At 35.9% G+C, this 27,176-nt stretch overlaps 1 protein-coding gene across 12 annotated transcripts in view; it reads right to left on the bottom strand.

Moving 5' to 3' along the window:
• Positions 1–27,176, bottom strand: part of FRYL (FRY like transcription coactivator) — a 172,598-nt gene that overhangs the window by 56,410 nt on the left and 89,012 nt on the right. For 8 of the 12 annotated variants that reach the window (XM_071556514.1, XM_071556512.1, XM_071556516.1 and 5 more), the window contains 23 exons: positions 26,592–26,684; positions 23,246–23,344; positions 21,759–21,860; positions 18,927–18,971; positions 16,470–16,573; positions 15,759–15,867; positions 14,740–14,826; positions 13,930–14,101; positions 13,072–13,204; positions 12,716–12,823; positions 11,326–11,563; positions 10,524–10,709; positions 10,347–10,433; positions 9,315–9,583; positions 8,692–8,887; positions 7,596–7,720; positions 5,746–5,803; positions 4,374–4,465; positions 2,693–2,865; positions 2,134–2,294; positions 1,493–1,603; positions 436–590; positions 99–198 (listed from right to left, as the gene is read on the bottom strand). In XM_071556514.1, coding sequence (XP_071412615.1) covers positions 99–198; positions 436–590; positions 1,493–1,603; positions 2,134–2,294; positions 2,693–2,865; positions 4,374–4,465; positions 5,746–5,803; positions 7,596–7,720; positions 8,692–8,887; positions 9,315–9,583; positions 10,347–10,433; positions 10,524–10,709; positions 11,326–11,563; positions 12,716–12,823; positions 13,072–13,204; positions 13,930–14,101; positions 14,740–14,826; positions 15,759–15,867; positions 16,470–16,573; positions 18,927–18,971; positions 21,759–21,860; positions 23,246–23,344; positions 26,592–26,684 — 3,003 coding nt within the window. The remainder of the gene's footprint in view (positions 1–98; positions 199–435; positions 591–1,492; positions 1,604–2,133; positions 2,295–2,692; positions 2,866–4,373; positions 4,466–5,745; positions 5,804–7,595; positions 7,721–8,691; positions 8,888–9,314; positions 9,584–10,346; positions 10,434–10,523; positions 10,710–11,325; positions 11,564–12,715; positions 12,824–13,071; positions 13,205–13,929; positions 14,102–14,739; positions 14,827–15,758; positions 15,868–16,469; positions 16,574–18,926; positions 18,972–21,758; positions 21,861–23,245; positions 23,345–26,591; positions 26,685–27,176) is intronic. The other 4 variants (XM_071556518.1, XM_071556519.1, XM_071556522.1 and 1 more) reach the window with 2 other exon arrangements.

Raw genomic sequence — 27,176 nt, 5'->3', positions numbered from 1 at the left:
TTACTAAAGACAAGAAAACAATAAAAGATTTTTTTTTTAGTTGTACAGGGCAATTCTTATTTTAAAAGAAAAAAAATAATCAGAATTAGCTTACAAACCTGTAATAGTTGCATAGCAACTTCATAGATAGCCCTAGTAGAATCAGCTGCTTTAAACAGTATCAGATTCAGGAGGGTCACTGTATCACACTGGTAATCCCTAGGGATAAATTGCAAGTGTGAAAAAAGTAAAATTACATTTGTCTTTCTAAAATTTGAATTTATTTAAGTTTAATTTACAAGGCATATGGTATGGGATAGCACAGCATTTTGAAAAGTTTCTCTAGTAACACACACACAGAGTGATCTTTTCTCTCTAGCTCAGGAAAAAACATAGCTCTATATGAAAGCATGCTTTTAAATAAAAGTTTTAAAGGTTTGAAAAATGCTGTAGTACCTGTTTTGGAACACGCTGGCTATGGCTTTAAAACAGCCAGATGCTACACGCTTGGAGCCTGTGTAACACCGGTCTACGGCCCAGTACATGAGGTTACTCTGGTCAGGGTTGAGTTCCAAGAGCAGCATGACTGCCTCACAGCCTAGCTGGTGAACCTGCATTCCAGGAAAGAGTCAATATGTATTTAAAAATTTTATAAAAAGAGACCAACTTATAAAATGGCTTACAAAAAGTAGGGAAATATGTATTTAATAAAATCAAAACCTTTTGAAACATGAAATTTTTCCATCCCAAAACAATGACATCACAGTTTAGAGTAAGAACAGATAATTCTATTACACTGTTTAATGTTCAACTTGCACACAGTCATAAATTATTGACACAAATAACTAGAGAGCTCTGATGACCTTTTTCCCCCATCAGTTCCCATGCTAGCTTGAGTTATTTACTATTTTCATGTCTTACCCTGAACACTGACCTGAAAGCATTAGGTCCAGAAAAGCACTTAAACACATGCAGGAATTCCAGTGGGATACAAGGAATAGATGTGCAGGGAGACTTGAACCTGCTCTTGAATCCAAGTAGCCCACTGGAGCTGTATTTTTATGTCATCTGAGCATTATAGGGCAATAGAGGCCATACCTTTTAAATCTAAAGCTTGCCTTACTATTTAGATGAAATCTTGGTCTTCCTAACTTTGCAGGACCCCAATGGACTCTGCAGTCTTAGCTGAGGTTCAAAACATCGTCTCCTTTAAGCTTCTGAAACACCTGCTTATTACTATGATTTCACTAGCTGATTAGTTTATGAATGATACACCCCGTGTCCCTTCCTCTTCCATTCTGTGCGTCTGTTCGTTCTTAGCCTGTGATTAGGAACTGCCTTCCTCAAAAGGGTGAATACACATGAAGGGCAGTGCAAAACTACGCACTACTACAACAGCTCTGAGTTTACGCCAGGCTAGTGCATTTAGGCAAATCTGACTGCAAGCTCAGTAAAGCCTAAGTATTTGAAGGCACTGATAGCTGCAAAACAATGTTGACATTGTCTGTGTTACCTTTTTGTCTTGAGAATCCAAAATATTATCCAGCCATTTGTACAAATAGCCATCAGATGAGAGCCCGACATTGTCTGCAACAGGGCCACAACACAGTACAGCAGACATAGCCTTTGGAAAGCAAGGGAAAACCACCACATTTTAATAACTCAGGTACAGGAGGTGCTCTAAGTTCATTAAAATATCAGAAAACTAAATTCTAATCTGTCAAGAGAGGAGGACCAAAGCTAATAAAATCTACTTAACATTATATTCAAGAAATTACGAAATCATGGTTTTCTCAACTGCCAAATACAGGAGAGGGTCAATACTGAAATGCTGACATACTGAAGAGTTAATACGCCAGTTTCACCGTTAATGTACATTTACATGAAAGCCTTTCACCTTAGGCAACTAAGGACTAAAGTCACAGAAACCGAACATAGTAATTAAGAAAGTCCTATAATAAGTGCAGTAGATCACAGCATACAAAAAAGCTGAACTGTCATAAATACACACATAAGCAGAAGAGAAAAAAACCCACTAAGTCATGAGCGGCAACATGGATGTGAAAACCACATCTAAAAAGCCGAAATGTTAAATATGCATTAGAAAGATTAACATAACAACCTATTTCCAAAATTCAGAAACTGCTAAAATACCTTTAATGCACAGTATTGGTGTCTGTTTATTCGCATGTTTCTATCACTGTATCTGTCCAGGGGAGTAAACATGATACTAAAAGGACCTGCCCAATGACTGAACAACATAAATAGACTGTGGCGCAGACTCTGCTGTGGAAAGACACTTCTTCTCTGGTGTACTGCAAGAAAAGCCCAAAGTTAGGCACAGTCCTCTTTCACTCTTTAAAATAAATTACATAACACAGAAACAGACCCAAACAACGAATATAAAAGGAAAAATCCACCTAAGGGCACACTCATACTAGTTGGATGTAGGTTTACTATTGTCTTGTTTAATGCCACTAGTGTACAAGAATTAATTAGGCTATAGAATTCAAATAGTACCAAAAATCTCTTAAAAATCATGCTGCTCAAGTTACATTAAAAACTGGTGTCATAAATTATTTTAATGAAAGTATTCTGAAACTTCAGATAAAAAGTGCCTTTTTGCTTAGTTTCTGTTTGGTAGGTTTTCTTGTTTTTAATGTACTTCCTATTAAATACAGTCATCAGAAGATACTATACCATTTTTACATACCTGGGACGTTTTGTATGATATTTGCCACTAAGGCACTAAAATGGCATCGGATATCTTTCAATGTATCAGAATCCTTTTCATTTTCTGCTTCTAGGAGTTGTCTTGTTAGATCAACATACTCAAGCAAAGTGTTGTTGAGGGAATGTGTTTCATTATCAAGGCCACCGCTTGCACTTAAATGCAAAAAAACCAAGTAGCATGACAATTACGTACAAGTTTTGAAAACTATATTTTTTTACAATCTCATCACTGCAAATATTTATTTTAAAGTAATTTCTTCATCCAGCTTCTATTTCAGTGTTAAAATAAAAAAACTCCAGTGAAAGCAAACTAATAATCAAACCTATGAGAAGTCACTTATCCTTCCACAGAACTATTTTTATACAGGGGACATTAAAACTAATACTAAAAACCTTCAAAGAAAAAGCCCATTGGCTCCTCCAAACCCACACAATTTTTAAACTAAAAAAAAAATAATTACTACTGTTTGACTATAGACATCTGTGTCTCATATGGATTTTTGGAAGTCAGTCAAGGTGCTCAGTGCTTTGTACAAGCTATTGATGGCTAGCAGATGAAAGCAAATTATTCATTTTATATATTCATTTCCCATCTTCATGGTTTTCGCATTTGATGAGATGTTTGTACTAAACTGAATAAGGAGAATAACATAGGATAATAATATAGGATTCAAACCTGCCCTACTCTGAAAAACAACTGTTAGAAGGGTGATTCCTTTCCCCTCAGTTCCCTTCACTGCCTTTATATATTTGCACAAAAGACATGTAAAAAGCCTTTCTTGCACCCCAAAGGCAAGATGATCCCTTAACTGTTAGCTTCCACCACAGAGTCAGACTGGCCTAAGAGAGAGAGGCTGATCAAGTTTTAGGGTGCAGACCATGGTTAGGGCATGTTTTATATATCCTGATTAAACACCAGAGAGAACCTTAAAAGATAGGATAGGAAAGTGTTATTTTATTGTCTTGACTCCTAAATTTGACTGTGCCAGAAGACATTTTAGCATTGCTTCAGAGGCAACATTCTGAAATATAGTGTAGCAGCTTGCCTAAAGATTGAGAATTTCACACTGATTATATCATTAAGGTTGACAAATGTATGTTAAAGTACCACTCTTTAACAGAATGGGAGGAGCTAGCCTAATCATCTCCTAGCCTACTTGCTCTTACACCATTCCACCCACACAAAGTTTCCGAGAGACTTGTAAAACATATGCCAGAATCTCTTTTTTCACAGAGTCCCTACACAACTAAACCAAGAAAAAAACCTCAATAACCCAGTTAAAGGTCCAATACTAATGAGCAGTAGCCTTCTCTGCATAGGATGTGCTGACTAATATCAGCCCTCCTGGTGAGGGAGAACTCACCTGACTGATCACAGAATAGCTATGATTTGCACAACTGGTGCAATGTTTGAGCACACACAAACTAGAAGGTACATGACACACTGTCTGTTCAAAGTAATGTCCTGAAGAACAGTAGCATTTTAAATAAAACACAGAACACAGTGACAAAGAGCATGGGAGAGGGAGGGATTAGAAAGCCAGCAAAATGCCAAATTTTATAAACTCACTGATGAATTTTGAAAGCTTGTTACACTGGGTCATAAGAATACTAGTGACAATTCACAAACATAAACAACTTCTCATCAGTGCTGCCCCTACCTGTGACTAATGACACCAGCATCTGCCAACAGTTCAAATATTCGTACTAGTTGTACTCGTAAAATATCTCGACGCCTGCGTCGTTTCATGTTCTGTTCAAAGGAGGAGACACGAAATGAAATGAAGCAGAGGAAAAACTAAGTATAAAACCAGCGTGGAATATAAAAGCTATATATCTTTACTACAACTGGCATCAATTATCAGAAGTGCCAACCTTTTAAGATGAGTTACCAAAATTGTCAGCAATCTTCATGAACCAGACAATGAACAAAATTTTTCCCTGTTGCAATTCTAAGATACACTAGGTTTGCTATTACACATATTATCAAAATAATGGCTTTTGTCAGTCTCCTCTCACAAACCACAACATAGAAAACAATGAACTACAAATGGCAGTCTTTCTACATTATTTTGAGTGAGGTGATTCTGTCCTTCAGCTCCACTCTCGCGAGACCCCACCTGGAGCACTGTGTTCAGCTCTGGGGTCCTCAAGCACAGGAAAGACATGCGCATATTGGAGTGGCTCCAAAGGACGGTCGTAAAAAATTATCAGAGGGCTGGAGCACCACTCTTGTGGGGCTGTTCAGCCTGCAGCCGAGAAGGCTACGAGGAGACCTCATTGTGGCCTTTTAGTGTTTAAAAAGGGCTTTTAGGAAAGATGGGACAAACTTTTTAGCAGGGCATGTGATATTACAAGGGGCAATGGTTTTAAACTACAAGAGGATAGATTTAGACTTGATATAGAAATTTTTTGGAATGAGGGTGGTGAAATACTGAGCAGGTTGTCCAGAGAAGCAGTGGTTGCCCCATCCCTGGAAACGTCAGGTTGGATGGGGCTCTAAGCAACCTCATGGAGTTGAAGATGTTCCTGCATATTTCAGTGAGGATGGAGTATATGACATTTAAAGGTCCCTTCAAACCCAAACTATTCTATGATCTTATGATTTGCATGTAAGACTGACAAAACACACTTCAGTTCAGTAACCTTTTGAAACAGATGTTCTGTTTCTTCTCATCATCTGTAATTATGTTCTTATTATTTACAAGAATATTACAGTTACCACAAAAAATACTGAGTAATCATCTCTGAGTTTGTTTTTACTGAGATTACAATTTCTGTGATACTTCTAAACTTTCCTGTAAAACAAGGTCTCCATTGGAAATTTTTTAGTATTTAGGAATAATACAGAGATCAAAACAAACACAAATCTCTTCTAATGTAAACACAATCACTTAAAAAAGCAACATTTCACCTTTTTATCTGGTATATTGACAGTTTTTACACGCAAAAACTTAAGAACATAACTAACATTTCTTCTTTGTGAGAAGACAGTTAAAACTCTATTCAATGTAATGGAAATTATCTAATTACCTCTGGCCTTCTTTCAAGTGCTTCCTTAATTATAGGATGTAATTCTTCTATTAGTTCCCTGAATTAAAATAATTAAAAGGATAAACATTAGTTGACATCTCAACTGAAAAGTGTTTCTCAGCAAGTAGTGTTACAACACAAGCTAGAACACCCTCGGTTTTCCTTCTTTACCTGTAGCTTTTAAAGGATAAGTTTCCTAGAAAGACATCTTCCTAGTTTAAAGTGGATTACTAAATGGATGCCTCAATAATTACCCCTAAATTTGCATTCTCCAAGTATTATGGCTTATTTCTATCACAAATGATCTTTATTTACTTTTATAATAAGGGTTTAACAAAGACATATGGTGCAAACTGATGTTATTAGGAGGAAAAAAAAATGTTGGCAGCTTATCATACAATGCTCTTCCAGCTGTCATGATGCATTTAGAAAGATTGTTCCTTTAAGTTCTGTAACACTACACTGAGAGAAATCAGACCAGTCTCTTTGAAAATTGAAACAGGTTTGACACTGTGCTTCCATTCCTCATTTATTCTGAAGCTCCATAGTCTTTATTACTACTGCCAAACTAAGACTCTCTTAAGATTTCCAGAAGGGAAAGAAGGAGGACGGTAATTACAACCTATCCAGCCAAAATACTAAGGTAAAAATATATTGGTTTTACTTATAAAGGAAATCAAGAGATACCTAGACCAGTTCGTGTGATCAGTTACACAAAACAAAAATCACTTCTAGTAAGTTTAAGTGGATTGAGTACACATATAATCTATGATGAAAAAAGTTCCTGAGTAAACACAGAAAGTGGGGAGGAACAGTGCCTAAAAAAACAAAAGCTAAACAAATGAGTGCAGAGCAGCAGGGATGAAGGGTGGGTTACAGCCAGCATCTGATGAAAGTACACACACTGGACAAAGAAAGAAGATGGCCAGCAGAAACAAAACACATTCTATATACAGAAATGATAAGACTGATGAGAAACAGATTGTTTTTAATTTGCTGAATGAGTTTGTTTAATTTAGAAAATTAGGATTTATGGTGAAATTAACTCTGAAAGCATTTTCTAGACTTTCAGGCAATTACAATTTAAAGTGTTAAGCAGATCTTCAGGGTCGTGAGACTAAGTGTTGATTTACTCCTGGTAGGAGGATAAAGTCAGATATTACATAAAATTATAAGATTATCAAGGGATATAAATCAGAATACGATAACTGAAGACTTGGTATTACAGTTTCAATATTGGCTCCTTATCTGTGATAATACAGGTCACAAATGACTGGAGACAAACACCATCTCATTCAAAACCAACAGTATAAGCAATCCCTGGTTCCTTCTGCAGAAGCAGAGCTGGTTGCTGTGCATAGTACAACTTCAGAACTGTCACTGTAAGAGGTTGGCTGCTGTCACTGAACATCTGATGGCCTTCCAGGTCTTCCTCCCCTCAGAAGTTCTCACTCTCTGTCCATCCTCCATACAGAGCAATTGGCAGTAACAATAAGGAGAGTTTATCAACTCTTACAGACTTGATTATAATCAACATTTCAAATGTTATTATTTCACACAGTATGTTCTTTAATACAAGGGCAGTTTTTAATATCAATAAAAGACAGCTGTTTATTGTTTCAACTAACTTCCTTTTCTTTATGCAGGTATGACCTCCACATAAAATTCTTTCAACCTCTAACAATGTGTATCATGCCTCTAAATCCTAGAAAAGACAATGATAACCAGTTGTCACAGCTTTTTAAAAATTCTTAAAATAAATTTTTAAAAAAGTGACCCTTTTTCTATGAGCTGTGATTCCCCAACTTTCTAATCAATTAGCATAAAAACAGATGAAACACTACAGTTACCTAAAAGCTCCTGGGTTGGTCCTGCCAAGTCCCAGGACAAGGGATTCTGTAATTTCCATGCTCTCAGAGCGCATCATTGGAACTATGTGCTTAAAGAGGGAGGAAGGGGATGGAATGCCAATAATCTAAAAAGGAAACCAGAATAAGACAGAATTAAGTTGTTATCAAACAGATGGTGACAAGAAAATACCTGCTGTAACTTCTCAGTCTTCTCATGCTGGATCAGTGACTCAAAACCATAAAAATGACATTTATCTTTGATATGGAAAAGGATCTTCTAAAATAGTAAAGTAGAATTAACTATTTCTTGCGCTACTGAATTTTCATTGTCAGATGACAATGAATGACTCAACATGATACACAGATGCTTTGCATGTTTAGTGTATCTGCCCTCCTTGGGGAAAGAAAGTAGATTTCTGGTGTCCAACTCCTTAGGCTCCCTTTAGCTCTCAAAGAGAACACAGCCTTCAATCCACAGTTTTTCAGATTTAGGGAAAGGATCTTGATAACAAACAAGTGGAACAGGCTGCTTCTGTGAAAAATCTGCTGCACAGTCCATGAATTATCTTCATGTCTACTGTACCTTTCACAGGAAGTCGAAAAAGAGATGAACAAAAAGCAGCAAAAAAGGGGGAAAATAAATAATCTGTAGGTGATATGAAGCAAGGCAGACAGAAAACTGTGTGTGGTTGGGAAAATATAAAAAGGTACATCACACCTGAATAGACTGCTGTTTCAGTTACTGAAGTGAGAGACTATTTGCTCAGAATTGCAGAAGTCTACTGACAGCAAAAAAACCCCTTTTAACAGTGAACAAAACATTTCCTTGTTACTGCTAGATAAGACTTTGAGATTGGGTAACTGTTTTCATTACACACTAAGACTTGCCTTGAAGACATAAGCAGAAAAGCCTGTATAGCACGGACTGGGAAAAGCGAGCTAAAACACTATTCTATACAAATTAAAAACTAATGCATACTAAAAATATGTTCAGATAAACTATACCAGTTTCTAGTCATGATAGTTATTATAGCCTCTGGTGTTTCTGTTTCTAATAACTTGTAGACTTATTTACATCAGCATCAGAAGAACCTACTCTTGAATCAATGCTATAACCACTGTCAGGAGTAGACGCCAGCGTCTCAGGTGGGGAACATCTGACAGAGCCTGTGGAAGTGGAGGAGTTTGAAGAAGATGCTGCACTGCAGCAAAGAATCAGGTAGTTTCTCCAGAGCCCAATATAGGAGTCACTGCTGCTAGTAGTATTCACTTTCTTTGCATTGATAGGGCTGCTATTGGGGGGAAAAAAAAAAGAAGAGCTTAGTAGAATAAATGAAGCTTACCACATTTCACTTTGGTTTTCTACTGCATTTGTTTTTCAATTATGTATATGCCATTGCTTCCAAAATTGTTAACATGTTTAACTCTGAACAAGTTTTTCAGAACAAACATGTACATCAATAATGTATGCTTTTATATTCAAATCTGTTGAACTACAATATGGCCAAAGGCATGAATGAACTAATTTTTAATGGAAGATAACCTTTTATCCAGATAAATATGCTTTAACTTTTTGTTATATAAAGCTGAATTAAACCCACTGAAAATATCAACAGCCCACATGTTACCCCACTGAAACAATAATGACATTACATTGATGACAAATCTTGAAAGAATATCCCATATAATATACTGTATTTACTTTAGAAATCAACTTACTTGATATCCACTTGTGGAGACAGCAGTTGGAGTCTAGTATAAGCAAATGTCCAAGCATAGCTTACAGCTGTTGGGCAGTGTTTTGGAAGATTTTCCTGTTTCATGAAACTCGAGAGGCTTATAATCCATGGATCTTGGCCTTGAGTCACATGTGCAAATATCCATATATGTGAGGGACTGACCACATCAAACTGGTGGCTGATTGGGGAGGAATTCCAGTCAGCCAGAGTTTGTAAATCTATTGAACTGGGACAATACAGTAAAGTAGTCTGTGTGCATAGAAAAGAGAACAAGGCAATACTTAATATCCATGTATATTAAGTAACAATCTCTTCATTGTTAAATATCTTATAAAATATCAGTGAAAACCATATCTCGAACAGATAAAACACATAATTTATGGGGGTTTTTTACAGAAGGTCTTAATATGAAGAGTTATATAAACATGCTGTTAGGGATGGAACCGGATATTAGGAAGTAGCAAAATCTAGAAAAAGGCCCTTTCATTAGAAGATTTAATTCTTCCAAAATATTTTTACTCTAAAAGTCTTACTACTGGATTCCAACTTGTATCTTAAACCTAAAATCAGAAAAGTTTCCTTGATACTTCAAAGATTACGTTAAGTATGGAATTCAGTTGCTATTCATTGACAGTTATCACAGCTTTTGTCATGGATAAAGGACACATTGACCATTATGAAACTGTATTGCCACAGAAAAAGGCGGTGCCCTTTGCTTCAAAAAAAAATGCAATCTGTGAGCAAGATGAGAAAAACCAGATAAGGATAGAGGTGTCAGTGTTTACATGGTGGTGATAACAAAACACCCTTGGTCAGAAAGTGTACAACGGTGGTGTCAGCCTCAAACATTCCCCAAGATTTTTGCCTTTTCCTCTTTGTTTGTGGTGATAAATTGCTGATAAAGTTATCATGAACATAGTGACACAATTATTTAAAATATATACAATTTATTTGGGACAGTTTTGCAGCATTACCTCATTTTACAACCAACTTATTATAAAACCTGTCCTACCTGGTCAGCCCCAGTGAGATGTATGAAGCTCTCCAGGATAGTAGCACTTAGTCTGTCCATTACATCTATAGCCAACTCATCATCACTCTACAACACACAAAGCATAAAAAGCTCAAAGGAAGTCAAAATAAAATCAGTTTCATTAAGCAGTCATAAGAATGGGTCATCACCTCTTACCTTGGAAATTTCTAAAAGCATGAACAAGGCCCTTATTTCTCTGAGAACGCTGACAGCTAATCGCCTGGTGGCAGGCCTGGTGCTGCAAAGGATGACCAAAGCAAAGCCTTCCACCACATGAAATACACTGGAATAAAGAGTCCTCTCCAGGGGAAGGGTATGGGCAGCCCCATTGGATACACCACGCTAAGAAATAAATCACAGAAGTTAAGCAAAGGAAGGAAAAAAGTAAACACAACTAAGATACAGTTCCATTACTGGTGATGGCAGAATTAGTCATAAAATATTTAGGTCTTGTTTGGCTACTACTCAAATTTGCATCATGAGAACAACATAGTATCAGCCACTTTGGTTTTCTATTATCTCTCTAAATTTGGTCCAAACAAATACTACAAGAACATCTTTATTTCACTTTCTCACAAGAATGATGCAGTGAGGGCAAAGCTAAAAAAAAGCAATACTCTTATGCAAAAGATTGTATAAAATTAAATTACTTGAACCCTTTCTGTTGGCTAATAAAAAGGTGGGTTTTTCCTAGTTCTACTCTTTTGTAACTCCTACTTATTTCCAGTTACACATGATAAGTTTTGATGTAAGTAAAAACGTAGTAATGAATTAGTGGTTTTGAAACTAATTTTTTTTTTCAAAAATGCTGATTTATAATACTAGAATTAAAAGTCTTCAAGTGCTGTAAGAAGGATAGCTGAACTTTGATTACTATACTAAACAATAAAGCTCATTAATAAAATTGAATGTAAACTCAAACCATGTTCTAACATCAAAGAACCGTATATAGATATACCTGAGCATCTTGTGTTTTATTGTGCATTTGGGCTGCTTGTTTCCACTGATTGATGAGCTGCACTAACATTTTTACAGCATTGTCAAGAAGTGTTGGATGGACATCAGTCACTTCACGCACAATAAAATATACAAATCCTGAAAGAACATCTTCCCGCCAATCTGGAAAATCAAGCATTAATGCTTGGAGAGTATTGAAAGCCAAGGCACGAAGTTCTTCATCCATATGAATTGTCAGCCTGTTTAGAAAAAACAGTGGTATCATCACCCTAGATAGGTATACTCTTAACCAGGTTTTATAATTGAAAGTTCAGTGTTAACTCTTCCTTCTTTACCATACAATGTATAACACTTTCACACAGATATATTTTCAGCACCGAACAGACCTGAAACTGGCTACTGACAGAAGGTGCAAAAAGATTGCAAGGTTTCACATAACTTAATACAAACAATTTTCAGGAGAGACTGTCAAGTCATTCACACAGGTACACCTTTGCACGCATCTAAGCAACCACCTCAGAGCTCAGTAGATGTGATGTACAGGTTATTTTCTTCAAATTAAAACTGAACAGATTATTTTTGCAGGTAAAGCAGCTTTACTTTAGATATTAGAAGAAACTCACAAAAAATCACTTTGTATTTATATTTAAAATATGTTCTCAGCCTGCAATGGTAGAAGAAACTTATCCCAGTACTGTATTATTACTTAATACTTCATGTCTTTGATATGCCTTTTAACACGGAAGAAAAAGTGATAGAAAAATCTTATTCTCTCACAACATTACTAACTTTTTGTATACGTAACTCAATATATTATGTGAAAATAAACTTATGACACCAAAGCTAAAAGCTATCCTGTATTTCTGTGCCAAGACCATTCTCACATTAAAAATAAAAGAATTGTCTTTACTTATCAGTACTGATAAGGTACATTCAATTTAAACTGAGAAAAGAGATGGAAGAGTATGGACCATGTTGGATTAGTATAGCAGGATTAGTATAGAAAAAGAATAAAGTTTCCCTTAAGTCTCACATTTTGGTAACATCAAACAAGAATGACTTATAAAATTTATAGTATTAGCAATAGGAAGAGAAAAAAAAGGAAAATGTATGATAGCGGTAACAAAAAGATAAAACAAGTTAAAAACCCCAAAGCAACAGAAATTCCTTGTTCTCAAAAAATCATCTCTAAAAATAAGTTCAAGATCTGCAGGATAAGTTTACCTCCTGCTACTACAGCCAGTAAAACTTGCCCAGCTGCAGAAGGTAGGCAGGAGCAGGAAGGACAGACTCTGTGCAGTGGACTCACACTGGAGTGAGGGCACCGACAAATGTGCACATGCAGCATTCAAAAATAACATCCACTAAGAGCAGAACATCGTTTCTCTTACCTTGCAAGCAATTCAATGAGGTCAGTCCTACTCATGCCATCTGGAATCAATCTTGGGATAGCAGCAATGCAAGTTCTGAACAAATCTATCTTAGGTTTCCTCTCACCCCTACAAAAACAGTGTATAACCAACAGAACAATAAGAAAATCAACTTCAGCACCATATATATTTGTTTTCAATTTCACATTAAATCTAAGGAGATAACATTTTTTCATTACTTAATTAAATTAACATTCAAGTAATAGTCAAGAAAAACCCCACTATTGTAATGCATTAATGATGGCATCTGCAACATTACAGCATAAAAATAGTATGATGCTACTGTGGCAGTGAAAATATTGGAACTCAGTACATACGTAATCATGTCTTCTGGTTCTTTATTGGACATCTGCACACTAGTCATGCACATGGGCCTCCCAACTTCTTTGTCCAAATGCCTAAGAATGCTATCCAGCGCTTTTCTGACTTGAGGATAGTATATGGACATTCCTGAAAAGTCAAAGAGTTCCATCACCTCTTTCATTTGTTCTTATTTAATTTTCACATTTATATGAAAATATTTGTTACTAATTCAGCTTAGGACAAATTTCTTATTGTACAACAGATGAAAGGAAACAAATACTTTAACTGTAAAAGGAAATGCATGTATGTATAAAACATATATACAAATATATGAATATGAGGTTTTATGTGAAAACAGAAGTTTATTTCAGAAAGAACAAATACTGAAGCAACCATTGTTTCTCTGTTTTCTCATTTCTGAGCTTTTCAGTTCTAGTTTAAATTTTATAAGTTCAAACAGCCTTTTAGAGATTACTACCTCATATACAGAATATCAGTAAAGCACAGGGATCAAAATTGCCTTACTCCACTCAGCAGTGAGACACCTGAGATGTTTCAGACTGACATCAAGGGAACAAAACTTGCCATGCCATTTACCACACTAATTGCACTCAGGCTTCTTTCTGCTTAATTCAACAATACAAAACACTTCAAGAAAAGCCATGCATTTTGTCTCAGACACTAAAGGGTCAATATTGTATTGCAGCCCTCCCTAAAGAATAAAAGCAATTCTGTTAAAACAGACTCTCATTAGATTCTCATTAACAATTAAAATAAATAGTAAATAAAGTTATATAAATGTACTGCTTGCAAATAGTTGAGAATACAAACAAGCATATTGGAATGCCAACTTAAAAAAGAATACAACATACCTATAACTTTTGCTTCCTCATCTGTCAGTGTTTTATTAAGAAAAATTTTCTTCACACGCAGAGTATTTCCTGAAGGAAGAACAACTCCTGTTGTTGGCATTGGTGGTTCACCATCTTTCTGCTGCAGGCTATCTGCTATAACAAGGAAGACTCGGAGGCCAATATTCATCCTCTTCAAGGGCAAAAAAGGGACAAAAAATGAAAGATAAAACAGAAGAAATTATAACATTGAAGTAACATGACACAAAATACAAATTGCATCTTTCCTCTCTTTTACACACAATACAGTTCCAGTAGGACAAGTATTATTTTAATGCTACGTATTACAGTAATGAAAGCAACAAGAATAAAGTTTAAACTTTCCACGCCTCGCCACAACTCTGATTCAAGTAAACTGACTTGGCTGATGCTAAGATACTGAATATTTTATAGTACTGAGCACTAAAGGAGTTGATGAATCGCTACAGTAACACACTGAAGACTGACATTGCTTCAACATCTCATCTGTTAGACTGGGTCTTGAAGCATAAGGGCTGGCTATGAGTTCCCTGCAGGAAAGTTTTACAGTTACACTGTAACAAACCCCCACACTTCTGAAACAAGCCTGAACTGTAGAATTGCTGCCAGCTTACTCATCAGAAATTAAACAGCAATTGTGCATGACTACAATTACTTCTTGACTTTAAACAGAATGCCCCTTCAAATATTCATTAATCTGCCTTTATCTTGGCTCAGAAATAGTTAACTACTTTCTCCCCAAATTCCCCCAATGCCATTCTTGTGGCATGCAAGTAATAAGCTTTTTTTTACCTCTGGATTAATAGTGAAGGTTTTAGGTGATTTTCCAACACTAAGAAGATCAAATATTATTTCTTTCATTGCAAAATCCAAACGTTCCTATAAAGTAAAATAGATTGGTATGATCATTTCTTTTCTGTTAATATGCATAATTTCTTGGCTTTGCACAGATTCTGGGTGTCCTGTCTTAAAAATTAAAAAAATAAACAAGTTTTAAAAATATTCCTTTTTTCGTATCTATTCTTATTAATTCCTATTTATCCTTATGGGGTTTTTAATAATACAATACTATTCAACAGCTTCTTCCCTGATGCAGTTGAACCATTTCTCCTGAAAAACTTCCCAGACAATTCTGCTCAGGTCAAACACACTTCTATAAATAAGCTGAACTGTTATAGAAAACTAAAAATTAGGGACAAAGAGAAGCCCTGGGAAACAAAAAAACCCACCTAAAATACAAATACAATACATATAAAAAAATAAACAGTGAAGTGTTGTGTGTCCTGCCTCATCTCTGTATGACCAAAAGCAAATAATTTTGGCAGCTGAAGCACAGACAAGCTATTTCTAAGACAGGGAAACATGTCTCTAATCTATAAGATTATAGATGAATGAGAGTTTATCTTGTGAGATTGTACCCTGCATTGTGATATTAGGATAAAAGATGCACCTAAAACAGTATAAATCATAATGTAATACTAACTAGATACTACTGCATTCATTGTATACTTTTTCTATCTATAGAGGCCAGTCCTCAGGTTAAATATAAGTGGATGTTACTGTTCTATTGCTTTGTTCCTTACAAAAAAATCAAAATATAACAGTAAAATGCAAATGTAAATACTAACCATCATAATGTTCATACATAAGTTACTGCAGTTTAAATAGAATAATTTTGCCACTATTAAAAACACATGACTCATTTCAGTTGTTACACGTATTTGGGAAAATTCTAAAACTAACCTTAAACTTACATTTCTTCCAAATAATGTTTATTCTATTATTATAGCTCTAACTAGATGTATTCTTACCTGAGCAATGAACTGAATAATCTTCACAAATATATTCAGAGGTGTGTCTCGTGGGACCACACTACGCGATCCTTTTGGGAAAAGTGCTGATACGATGCTCATGAGACGGCTATGAGAATTTAGGAAAAAAAAGTAAAAAAAGTCTTTTAAAAGTAACCCCTTATAACAGTATATATGTTACAGTTCAAATCCAGAGGTGTGTGTGTTGGGCCACTACAGAATAACACAGAAGCTTCCGACAGGTAGGACCACCATAGGCAGTACAGCCCCAGCTGTCACAGGCAACAGTATCATGAGTTCATGATACTGAAACAAGATCCTGTTCTAAACTAGTTACTAAATAGGCAGGAGAAGAGGCAAACTCTTAATGGCTCTTCCCAAGTCTCATTATGCACATTCAAAAACAAAACGTTTTCATTTCCAGCCCATGCTAAGTGATGGCTACTTCATACCCTGTTGGTTCTGTTACAATTAGTGCCTTTTAAGAAATGTCCTTCTTCTATCCCTGCAAAAACAATTCTAGACTCTATTCCTTCTCTTCATCAAAATAATCAAGTTCTTTTTGTTTTCTCCATTAAGACAAAATCTTTGGTCCCCCGTTTACTTGACTAAATCATCCCTGAGCTGGCCTCAAGATCTCTGCTGATATCGCTAGGTGGAAAAAAGTCAGCAACAATGAGTAGTTTAAAATCCTTTGCAAAATGAACTTACCTCTGAGTTACAGTGTTGCTTTCACATTTTATTCTAATAACATAAACCCACAATAACCTATATAAAGATTCCAGTGCAACTCGGGACATTTTGGGATCTTTATTCTGCAAAATAAATGAAAAAAAAATACAGTTTTACCATTGTTGGTGAGACACTGAGAAAATTCTGACTTCTTTCTTATACTTTCGAAAATATTTTCTTTTTTTTTAAAGAATGAAATCTAATGTGTTTAATAGTGAGTACAAGTTTATAATATTTTTTCATTAAAACAACCCTGTATTGCATATTTTCAGTACTACCTAGATTTTGGCTAGTAATTCCAGCTCATTTTACACATCTCTTACTTTGAGGGCAGAGGAATAACTACAAATCAGATACTCCTCTTGAGGAACACCACAAGTGTATTGGTTCCAGAAGCCTTTCTCAGAAAGCCCTTGCTAATGAATACCAACTTCATAGCACACTAATTTATAGTTTGCCTAAAATATTGGAGTAGCTGCTCTGGATCAGGCACAAAGTGTAATTCCATCACTCAGTTTGTGACAGCAGACAGGAGTAGGTACAGAAGAAAAGAATGCAAAACAGGGCAGGCACACAAGGATGCAGCTCTGTGTGTGGATTCACACAACTTAGCCATTTCCTGCAGGCTGTGTTAGTGTTTGCCAACTTCCAATGAATTTTTGTTGTAACAATTAAGCTACCTTTCCTTTCCCCGAATTAATATAAAATCCTGCAGCATAATTCAGTTTAAATTATGCACTGGATGAGAATCAGTTTTTGCCTTAAAGCTGCTACTAGAAGTTTGGCTTGGCTCCTCTGAGCTCTTAAACTGCAAAACAGTAACTAACTAATATTCTTTGTACCAGCTCCAGAAATCTCCTTTCCAACTAGGGATTCTTGGTGTATTTTTAATTCAGAAGTGTCAAGTAAGATTCCTGGACTTGGTCATAAGTATAAACTCCTGAATATAATGATTCCCAGTTGTAAACTTTTTAGGCATTGCCTCAATTCAAACTAACAAACCAAACAAAAACAACAAAAGAAACCCAAACCCACACCTTCCCCATCATATCCTCCAGTGAAGTCTCTCTGTTTCAAGATATATCTATATGTTGACTTGAACCTAATTAATTTCACAGTCTGTGGACTCTACCAGAAGCCAGTGAGTCAGATTAGAGGATGACTTTGTCCTTTCACAAAGGGTGTAAGTGGACATAAGACCCTACTGCTAAAAAAGAGAGGGTCTCATCCTTGGTCCTCTCCTCCACAACCTCAATGCTCCCGCTGAAGTAAGAAAGCCCAACTTGCTTACTTGTTAATAATGAAAAAAAAAAGAGGAAGGTACAAGGAGGCATTCACTTTTTAAAAAGAGTTAAAAAATAGATCCAAGAGTAATTTTAATATCGGCAGCATTGAAAATTTTCATTATCTCTTCCTATAATGAGGAACTAAACAAATACTCTAGAAGAAAATCGCTTTTTGGTATGATCTATGGCACACTTCTTGTACACTGGGAGTTAATTATGTTAGTATTTCCTTTTCTCTTTGACATTACAGCAACTAGAATAAGGTATATATGGGTATGTAATTCAACAGCCTGGCTGAATTTTAGTATTTTTTAGCTGATATGTCTCAGATTTTAAAGCATGCTACCTGTTGGGGTTTTATAACACAGCTTTATTTAAAATTGTAAAACTTTTAACATAAATTATGATATCAGCAGACTATGAAATCAGCTGTCAACAACAGTATCTCTGTTACAAAGCCAAAAAAGTAACAGCAAATCTACAGTGGTTTTACATGACACATTAAAATGAGTCAATGAAACAAATCTCAATGATGGCAAGAAACAAAATAGCATTTTTTCCATGTTAGTCAAATGTAGTCACTTACTGAAGAAAGTACTTTTTAATACTGATGTTAAACTTTTCTTCTGTTCTGAACTAAACAATTCCTACTTTTTAAAACCTGCAAAACCAACAGTGTAAAAGTCTTTCAAGTTAGTGCACTGCAAGTTGTTATAGTAAATCAGTTTCACATTTTTTTTATTGTGAAAACGTTTTCAGTTTGCTTGCATGCAAGACACTTTTTGAAATGAATTAACAGAAAACCCCATACATCTTAATAGGTAGTTTACTTCCAGCAGAAACATGCACTGCTGTTCAGGAACACCAGCTGTGATACTGATAATCAATCTCAGCCACATTTTAACCCCCAAGGAAAAATTGTTATTAGATAATTCTCTGATCTTTCTCCTTTACTCCCTGGCAAGAAAAACAGATCTTTGAAACATTAGCTATTCTTAGTCTGTTGCTTCTTAACAGTAGTAGCAGCAATTTTACAAACAAAGGAAAGCACAAAATACAACAAAAAGCATTAAAAAACCCCAAACAAATCAAAAATATTTATATGAGACAGAGCAACATTTCACTGAGTTACAACAACATATTAACTCACCTGCAGTGTTTCTATTTGTTTTCTGATACTGTTGTTAGATGGCATCTAAATAAAGCAATGTGAGACAGCAAAACATAACAAACATGAGAATGGAAGGCACATGCATGTTAGATGAAAAAAAGCACAAAACCAACAGACAGCTGTCTAGCAAGGACTCTATTCAGTAGAAAAAAAAAGGTTGTGCTTATAGTGGCACAAAATGTTCCTTCAGCTTTTAAGGTTTTGTGGTAACAGACTTCATGGTTGAAGTGTGAGAAAAAAATATTCTTTTTCCACACAACAGTGGTGCAGAATGATAGACACTGCTCTCTCTCATTTCAGCAGCTTTCTTAAATGTTCCTTCCTCTGCCCAGAAGAGGTGGTAAAGCTACCACAACAACTCAGCTTCATCCAAGAATTTATCAACTTTCTTACAAACTTACTAGGATTAGTCTGTGTAAATACTGGTCAAAAAGTAAGCAAAATGTTTTACAATACTGCTCCAGTACTGTAACACATAGTGTCTGCTGAACAAATTCACAATTTTGCCTACACCACAGTGTGTAAAAAAATGCCTGCTACGCTCAATGCTGAAACAGCATCCCAGCTGTGGGACAGAGCCAGATATACATATACCAAAATACACCCTTTGGTACCCTCCTGGTCTAAACAGACTCTTACAACTCATCTCTTATTTGCACCGGCCCAGACCCCTAGGTTTCCTCCTTTCAGCAAGGCTAGGGTGTTTTCCGCATACACTGAGCCTGCTTTGAGGATAACTAAATGCAACGTGCACTGAAACCCAGCACAAAGCGTTTAAAAGGGTGACAAGTGTCACTGGGATTAGGATTCAGAGCACTCTGGGGTGCATTACCAAGTACAGCACAGCAGCACAAAGTAAGGCAGGGTCTGAACACACTACACATCAGGTACTATGGAGCATCTGGGAACATGTGAGCTTTCACACCAGGAGAAAGGGGAAACTGCTATTTCTGCCACCAAAGTGCGACACTGTGTTCATGGCTAGGTAAGAACACAGTTTACACTGGGCAGTCACCAGGGAATAAAGTGAGCACCATGAATCCATGAACCACTGTACCTCTTGGTGACTCGCTAGCGTGACTGTGCTCTTCACAGAACATCCCTGTGACAGCATCTAAGTCTTGTCATTATTTCTACTGCCAATTTGTTAATTGCAACAAATACAGAAGGGGTAGATGAACCTTTTCAGTGCTCTAAGTATTGCCCAGGAACTCTCAAAATTACTTCATTAAATAACAAAGACACTAGAGACAATGAATTTGGCATTCCTTAATTAATTTTACAGATTTAAGTAACTGCAAATAAAATAAGGAGATGGGAAATTAGGAAATAAAATGGGGAAGGGGAAATCTGAAAGACTAAACTGCTGTGAAATTCAAATTTATAAATTAATGAGATTACTTATTACAGAGTGCATGCATTTAATTAGCTTCAGAAGCAAAGGAACACATTAATTCATAAGACACATGAGGACAGTGGTGATGTATTTTTTCAGATTAAACTCAAAAACGTTTCTGAACAAGGAAGGGACCCCAAAAAATCAATAGTACTTGGTGTGCCAAATTAAACCAAGCCATAAAATACCCTTAATAACTCACTGATGGCAAAGCATCATAACACTGCAAATTCTGAATTGCAGAAATCCATATGTGGAATTTCTGCTGAATAGAGCCTTACAGTAATTGTGTTAAGCTGTTAGTGGTTAACAAAATTAGGTAAAATATAAAATGCATGCTCAGCAACTACCAGTTAAACTCACTGGCATTTATAGTTTTAATACATCCATTATCAGCAATGGACATTATGCCAGAAAAAGGTGACTCCTATACGGTAAGAGTTTTTTTAAAAGCTTTAAAAATAAAAGTACAAGCAGCCTCCATAAGCAAAGTAAACCACAAAACCAAAATCAAGGCAAGTATTGGAAAAGAACTGCAATGTTAGATGAAAAATATACAAAACCCAACAAGCAACAGAAAGGTGTGAAAGATGCTGTGAGAACAAAATGATCCTTAAAAATAATCCAAGCAGCTAAACCAGTATCCTTCTGAATTCATGCTGGTTTAAATATTTTACTAAAAAGCTTCAGAATTGTCTCTCATATCTAACCAGAATCAGTATTGTCAAGAAAGATCAAAGAATTTATTAACATTTTCAAAATCAACTCATTAGGCAAAATCATGAATTATGTTAAACATAATTAAGGAAAGAGCATGTAAAACAATTAATGCTACAAGAAAGTCACTTTAAAAAAATCACAAATTTCTAAGTATCTTGATGTCTTTATCAACCAATTGATGTTTAGAATACTATCAATGGAAGTCATGAGTTAAAGGGACACTGTAATTGGGGTTTTTTTAATATATATCACAGGCTGTAGAAATAATGTCTTTTATGGTCCTGCAATTCATTTTCTATTCATTCAGTTAGTGAACAAGAGAAGTTTTGTACTTCCTATAGTCACTTATTTTCTCACATATAATTTTCACATGAAGAATTACATTTTGTACTTTCTCTGGCATGAATAGTCCTTATTAGCAGAAACTTCTGTAGATATTACTCAATAAAAGGATAGACCCCAAGGGGACCACACCTATTTTCAACATGACACAGCATTACAAAAACTTATTACACAGTTTGATACAAATGGAGACTTGAAACATATAATTGGTTCTTTTTTTTTTTTAGAAAAATATTTCAGTGTCCTTTTAAACAGCCAAATATTCATTGTTTATTTGGCATGTGAATGTTAGAAACATAGTGGAATAAATACTAGTGATTTGCAACAATTCCTGAATTGAAAAGGGTTCTTACCTTTAGATGTGACAAACAGTTCTGCAGGAAAACGTGCCAGTTATTTAAAAAAAACTGTTTCTGACTGACACACAACAGGCAGGTGATCAATGGATACAAAGCCTATGAGTAGGGGGGAAAAAGAATTGATCAAATTGCTCTTTGAAGACCTCCTAAGTCTTGTACATTGAGAATGAGACACACAGGTGGTTCTTGCCTCTCACTCTCACAGCTTTTCCCCTGGACTGGCATGTGTGCCAGGCAGAGTGCCCTGGGCACAACCCTGTGCTGGAAGAGCTCATGGTGAGAGACTGTGGCAGTAGGACCAAGGCGAAGCTCACCCCTAACAAGGCCTGATCTTAAGGAAGGACTGAGAGCAGGTCTCACCCTTTATACAACATTCACTCTTTGCCTGCAACCACAAAATTCAATTCATGGAGTCCTATATGCTGGGTGAGTGAACTGCCTCTAGAAATATTGAGGAACAGTATCAACTCAGTAAAAACTGAGGCCCATTTTGGGTTGTCAGAAATGTTGATTCTGCTCAAGATCTACTTTTAGTGAAAAACGAAGCAAAATATAATTTCATTTAATCAAGTTCTGTGAATATGCAGAGCATTACTTTGCTTCAGTAACATAAGATTTAATAATTTAATACACAGTGGTGATTCATACCAAATGTGACTGCAGATCATCTTGTTACGGTGCAAAATTATAGAATGAGGATGAATAGATAAACTAACCTTCATACAACATTTCTGTCTTCATAAATAAATGAACATTTTGAATACTAACATCGAGTGTTTTATGTTGCTCCTACATAAGGAGTTTATCCACATACAATGATATATGCTTTATATGTGCAGAATACCAGAAAGTAGTATTTGTCCCTAACATGAAAGTGAGAATAAAATATTTTGAATTCACTTGCATTTGCTGAATATACCAACTGGAATGCAAAATTTAGCTCTACATTTCCAGCAAAGTGAAGTGAATTGACTTGAAAAGTGGCTGCCATAGTCATCAAGAACTACCAATAGTGCATTATTAAGAGATAATAAAAAAGTTGAAAAAAGAAAAACAAAATGTGGGAAGAGAAAACAGGCAGAGCAAGGCAATTAAGAGGCTGCTATTTTGCTGGGAAGGTCTTGTCAGACACTTCCATCTTTTAATTAAACATGATTTAAATATACGGACTCCCTGAATTCAAGTTCGTTATAGAAGGGACATTAGCTTAACTAAGTCTGTGCTAGAACCCACTAAAATAATCAAGAACAAGCACTGATTTCAAGACAAATCTCGTGAGTGGGATAACAAGAGCACATATCTGCACGAAGAAACAAGGCAAAATTAGAACAAATGCACATACACTATGGGAATTTAATTATACTTGAACTGAGACATTAAGATTTAAATAAACACAGCTGTTAGCTTTTCCTCACAAAATGTGCAAGCTTAAGAGCCAAAGATGAGCAAAATGGAGAAGTTGAAATATTTCTTTAAAATACCAGTGAATGCTTCTTTCTTGAACTCAGTTCAAAGGTAGTCTGATAAAGCATCTCCACAAAATTTTTCAAACATGGCACATTCACTTCATTTTTAACAGCCTATTAAAAAAAATACACACATTAATGGGTTTAAGAATTTATACAGAAGGCAATTTAAATATACATTAAGATGTCCCTGAATTCAAGACCATTCCGAAGTTAAAGCTCACATTAGGTAAGTATTTGAGTTTATCTATCTGAAATATAAACAGAAGCAGTGAAATCATGCCATACGCTACAACTACACAGTTAAAATAACAATTAAACAATAAACCTCACTTCAACAAAACATAATAAGCATAATTTCAAATATTTAAAAAATAAACATCCATAACTTTTACACTGTTCCCCTCTTCACTGCTGCCCTTTTCTTTTATGTCCTCCAGTGCTGACAAATGAAAACTTAAAAATTACCCACACGATTACCAGTCAACCAACCATGCAAGTAGTGTTTGCTCAGCTTTCAGGATTAATGAAACAAACACATAGAGCTCTGCATCTTTTTTACCCACTCTGTCCTTGCACAGTTTTCCTCCCACAAGCCAGACACCTATCTTCTTTATCAAACCCTCTGCAAGTCTCTTAGGTTTCTCTCTGGATAACTATGATGATTCATTTAAACCTTATTCTAAACCTACTGTTTTATACTGTATTTCTCCTTTATTTATCAAATTGAGGGGTGAGGTGTTAGAGATGGAACCGGCTTTTTTTGGGAGTGATCCTCTGCACTTACAATTTGCCTACAGTATTAGGTAATTTTTTGTTATTTTTATTATTTAAAGTTACTGATATTATATAAACATTATAACTATATGTATGAACATTATGTATCCCGTCCATCTTGCTAAGAACACTCTGAAAACATTCATGATAGGGAAACATGAAAATAGTGTGTATCTCTGTAAAGTGAGCAAATCCAAAAAGAAAGAGCTGAGAAAGTAGTTATGATATAAATAACTTCCTAAGTATCAAATTATTTAATTTTTGCTATTCTTAAGCTATAAATTGATTGGTACCCTGGTAGTCCCATGAGAAATCAGTCAGCCGTTAGACCTTAGGCTTTCAGGTCAGCCCTCACTTCCCTGCTGTAAAAATCGCTGTGACTCGTCACACCTGCAGGGTCCAAATCAGGTCAGGTTTTTTAAAATGCCTGAATGACTATTCAAAGAGAATGACAGTAAAGAAGTCTCAGTGGTGCAACCTAAACAGCTTCCTCTCTTAAGCAATTTTCTATATCCAAGATACTGAAAAATCTACATTCAATTCCTTCTGCTGCTTCAAAAACATTCCAACTTGCATCTCACGTCTTCCAAGAGAATGATGAACCTGCTCAATCCCATCTCAGTCTGGGATGGGGCTCCTCCCTTCTGTTTAAGAAGCTCCATTTGTATGAAATGATTAGAGACTCAGTGAGTCAGAAGGAAAGATCAAGCCTCCCTCACCAACTGTTAAAGTGCTGACTTGGGCTGTGGTGGTTGGAAGCAAAGCACACCCCCGTCATGCGCCCGGCACAGCTGCTGTGTGTGCCCTGCGCGCCTGCACCGCAGTCCCCAACCGCAAATACTGCCTACACCTCATCACTGTATGCACGGCTTTCACTGTATTTATGATTCTGCAAACTAGTATTTGCATTTATCTAAATGCTAAGTACTTTCACTCTGCATCTCCAACTGCCACCAACTATGGAGTTCAAAACAACAAAATGAGTTCACTCTTTGACAGAACAAGAATCACACAGAATCACAGACTATTCTGAGTTGGAAGGGATCCACAAGGATCACCGAGTCCAGCTCTTAAGCTATGACCTTGGCTTTATTACAACCAAGTTTTAACCAACTGAGCTAAGAAATTCTTCTATACAAGACATAAGTATGTCCTGGTAAGACCAAAACGTCATCCAATAAACAGCTACTACCAACAGCAACGCTTTGTAGTTTTATCTTATGAAGAAAGATTGTCTCCTTTCTAATAAATAAAAAAACCCAAACAAAACTACATGCACACACACAAAAAAAACCCCAACCATCAAAACAAAAACCTAACAACAATGACAAGAAAACCCCCAGATACTGAGACCAGGGAAGGTGGAAAAGCACTTTCCTACAGCACAGGGCAAGGCAAACAATTTGAAAGAGGATGTGGAGTTGAGAGATTTATCTTTCTTTTCCCATGAGCTTGCTCAGAGGGGATCTCCACAAAGTGTGCTAGTCTTTGTAGATCCCATTCTACAAAACAAGACCTACATGTCCCAATTCTCCATATATAGCAAGATATGCCGCTATAATCAGTCACCACATGGAGCCATGACCTGCCATTCTTTGGGACACCATGCGCAACACACTGTGGCCTACCATTTGCTAATATAACTAAAATTTTAGACAACAATCACAGCAAGTATCAATCTACTATGATGAAGAGCTTGTGGTAAATGGTCAACTTGAGGCATGTATACTGAGTTACCATAATTTCTCACTGACTTGTTGAAAAAGCTTCACACAACTGAGCAAAGCAGGCTAGAAGGAAGAAGAAGAGCCTGTCCTGACTGAAAGCATTTTCACAAGCAGCATTACACACACTGTACATCTAACACTGTGCTATATCGAGTGTTCTGGGCTGCTGAGTGGAACTCCTATTTTTAGCTTTAAAACACTCCTAGGAGATGACTGACTGCTCTTCTGCTTGAAAGAGTGGACATTTACCTCTGTGAAAGATTTTTATTTAATTAGCCAAAACTTACGTTCTTCCTTCTTGCACAGGAGATCACACTCCTTATCAGATTGTAAAAATGTTAAAGATCTCAGTTTATTCTAGTAAGAACTTAAGAGGTTTCAGCTAATAAAGAAAAGTCAAGAGGACCCTTAAGCAAACAAATATTAAACCAAGGAAATTTCAAATTTTTTAGAGTATGTATAAAATCACACAGTGGCCTGGTGATAAAGGTAGACCATTTAAAATATTCTGAAAATAGACTGTAAACCAACTAACATACAAAAAGACACATTTCCCTTTAAGACTGTGTAGGTGCTTGTAATATACTTAACAGACACAGAATCTGCGAATGATTTGGGTTGGAAGGGACCTCAAAGATAATCTAGTTCCAACAACACCTTCCACTACAACAGATCGCTCAGGGCCCCATCCAACCTGGCCTTGAACACCTTTAGAGATGGGGCATCTCTTTAGGTACTTTAAGTCCTTTGGAATCTATAAAATTGCATTAATGAGGATTAATTGATGTGATTTTAACAATGGCAGCCCAACTGAAAGTGGAAGGAATGGTTGGGTAGGATGAGATTAAAATACTTACAGCAGCGACAGGAATGAGAATTTCCACAAACAAACCAGCAAGGGCATGTTTTATATCTTTATCTTTTACTTCCAGGAAATATTGAGCACACTCCTTTGTAAGAAAACATCAGAAAAATAATTAGAAAAAAGAATACAAATGTAACTATGCCATAAAATCACTAGGTGTATACCATCAGTTGCCTGTTTGAATTTAAAACAAGCAATTTGTTTAAGTTTTATGTTTTCTGACAATATCAACTTTACAAAACATTAGAAACTTTAAAACCTGTTTCCCCAGCAATTCACTTCAAGAAATTGAAAGAATATTTGTAATACCAGATAGCTATTTACCTTCTACTCAGAATATAAAGAGTATTCAGAATATAGTAGAATATATACACATTTTTCATTCTATTATTCTGAAGCTTTTAAAAAATCAAACCTTATCTCTATTAAAATTATTAGAAAATTAAACTTTATTCTTATATACTAATTTCTTTTTCAATATGACTTTGATAAAAAGACAGTGTTCACAGAGTTAAGCATTCCAGACACCATAAATAACCCATACACAAGTTTGAACATGCAGTCTCTGAAAATTTAC

Source organism: Pithys albifrons, chromosome 5, assembly GCF_047495875.1.
Source record: "Pithys albifrons albifrons isolate INPA30051 chromosome 5, PitAlb_v1, whole genome shotgun sequence".
Taxonomy (NCBI): domain Eukaryota; kingdom Metazoa; phylum Chordata; class Aves; order Passeriformes; family Thamnophilidae; genus Pithys; species Pithys albifrons.
This window is presented reverse-complemented; position numbering and strand designations above follow the sequence as displayed.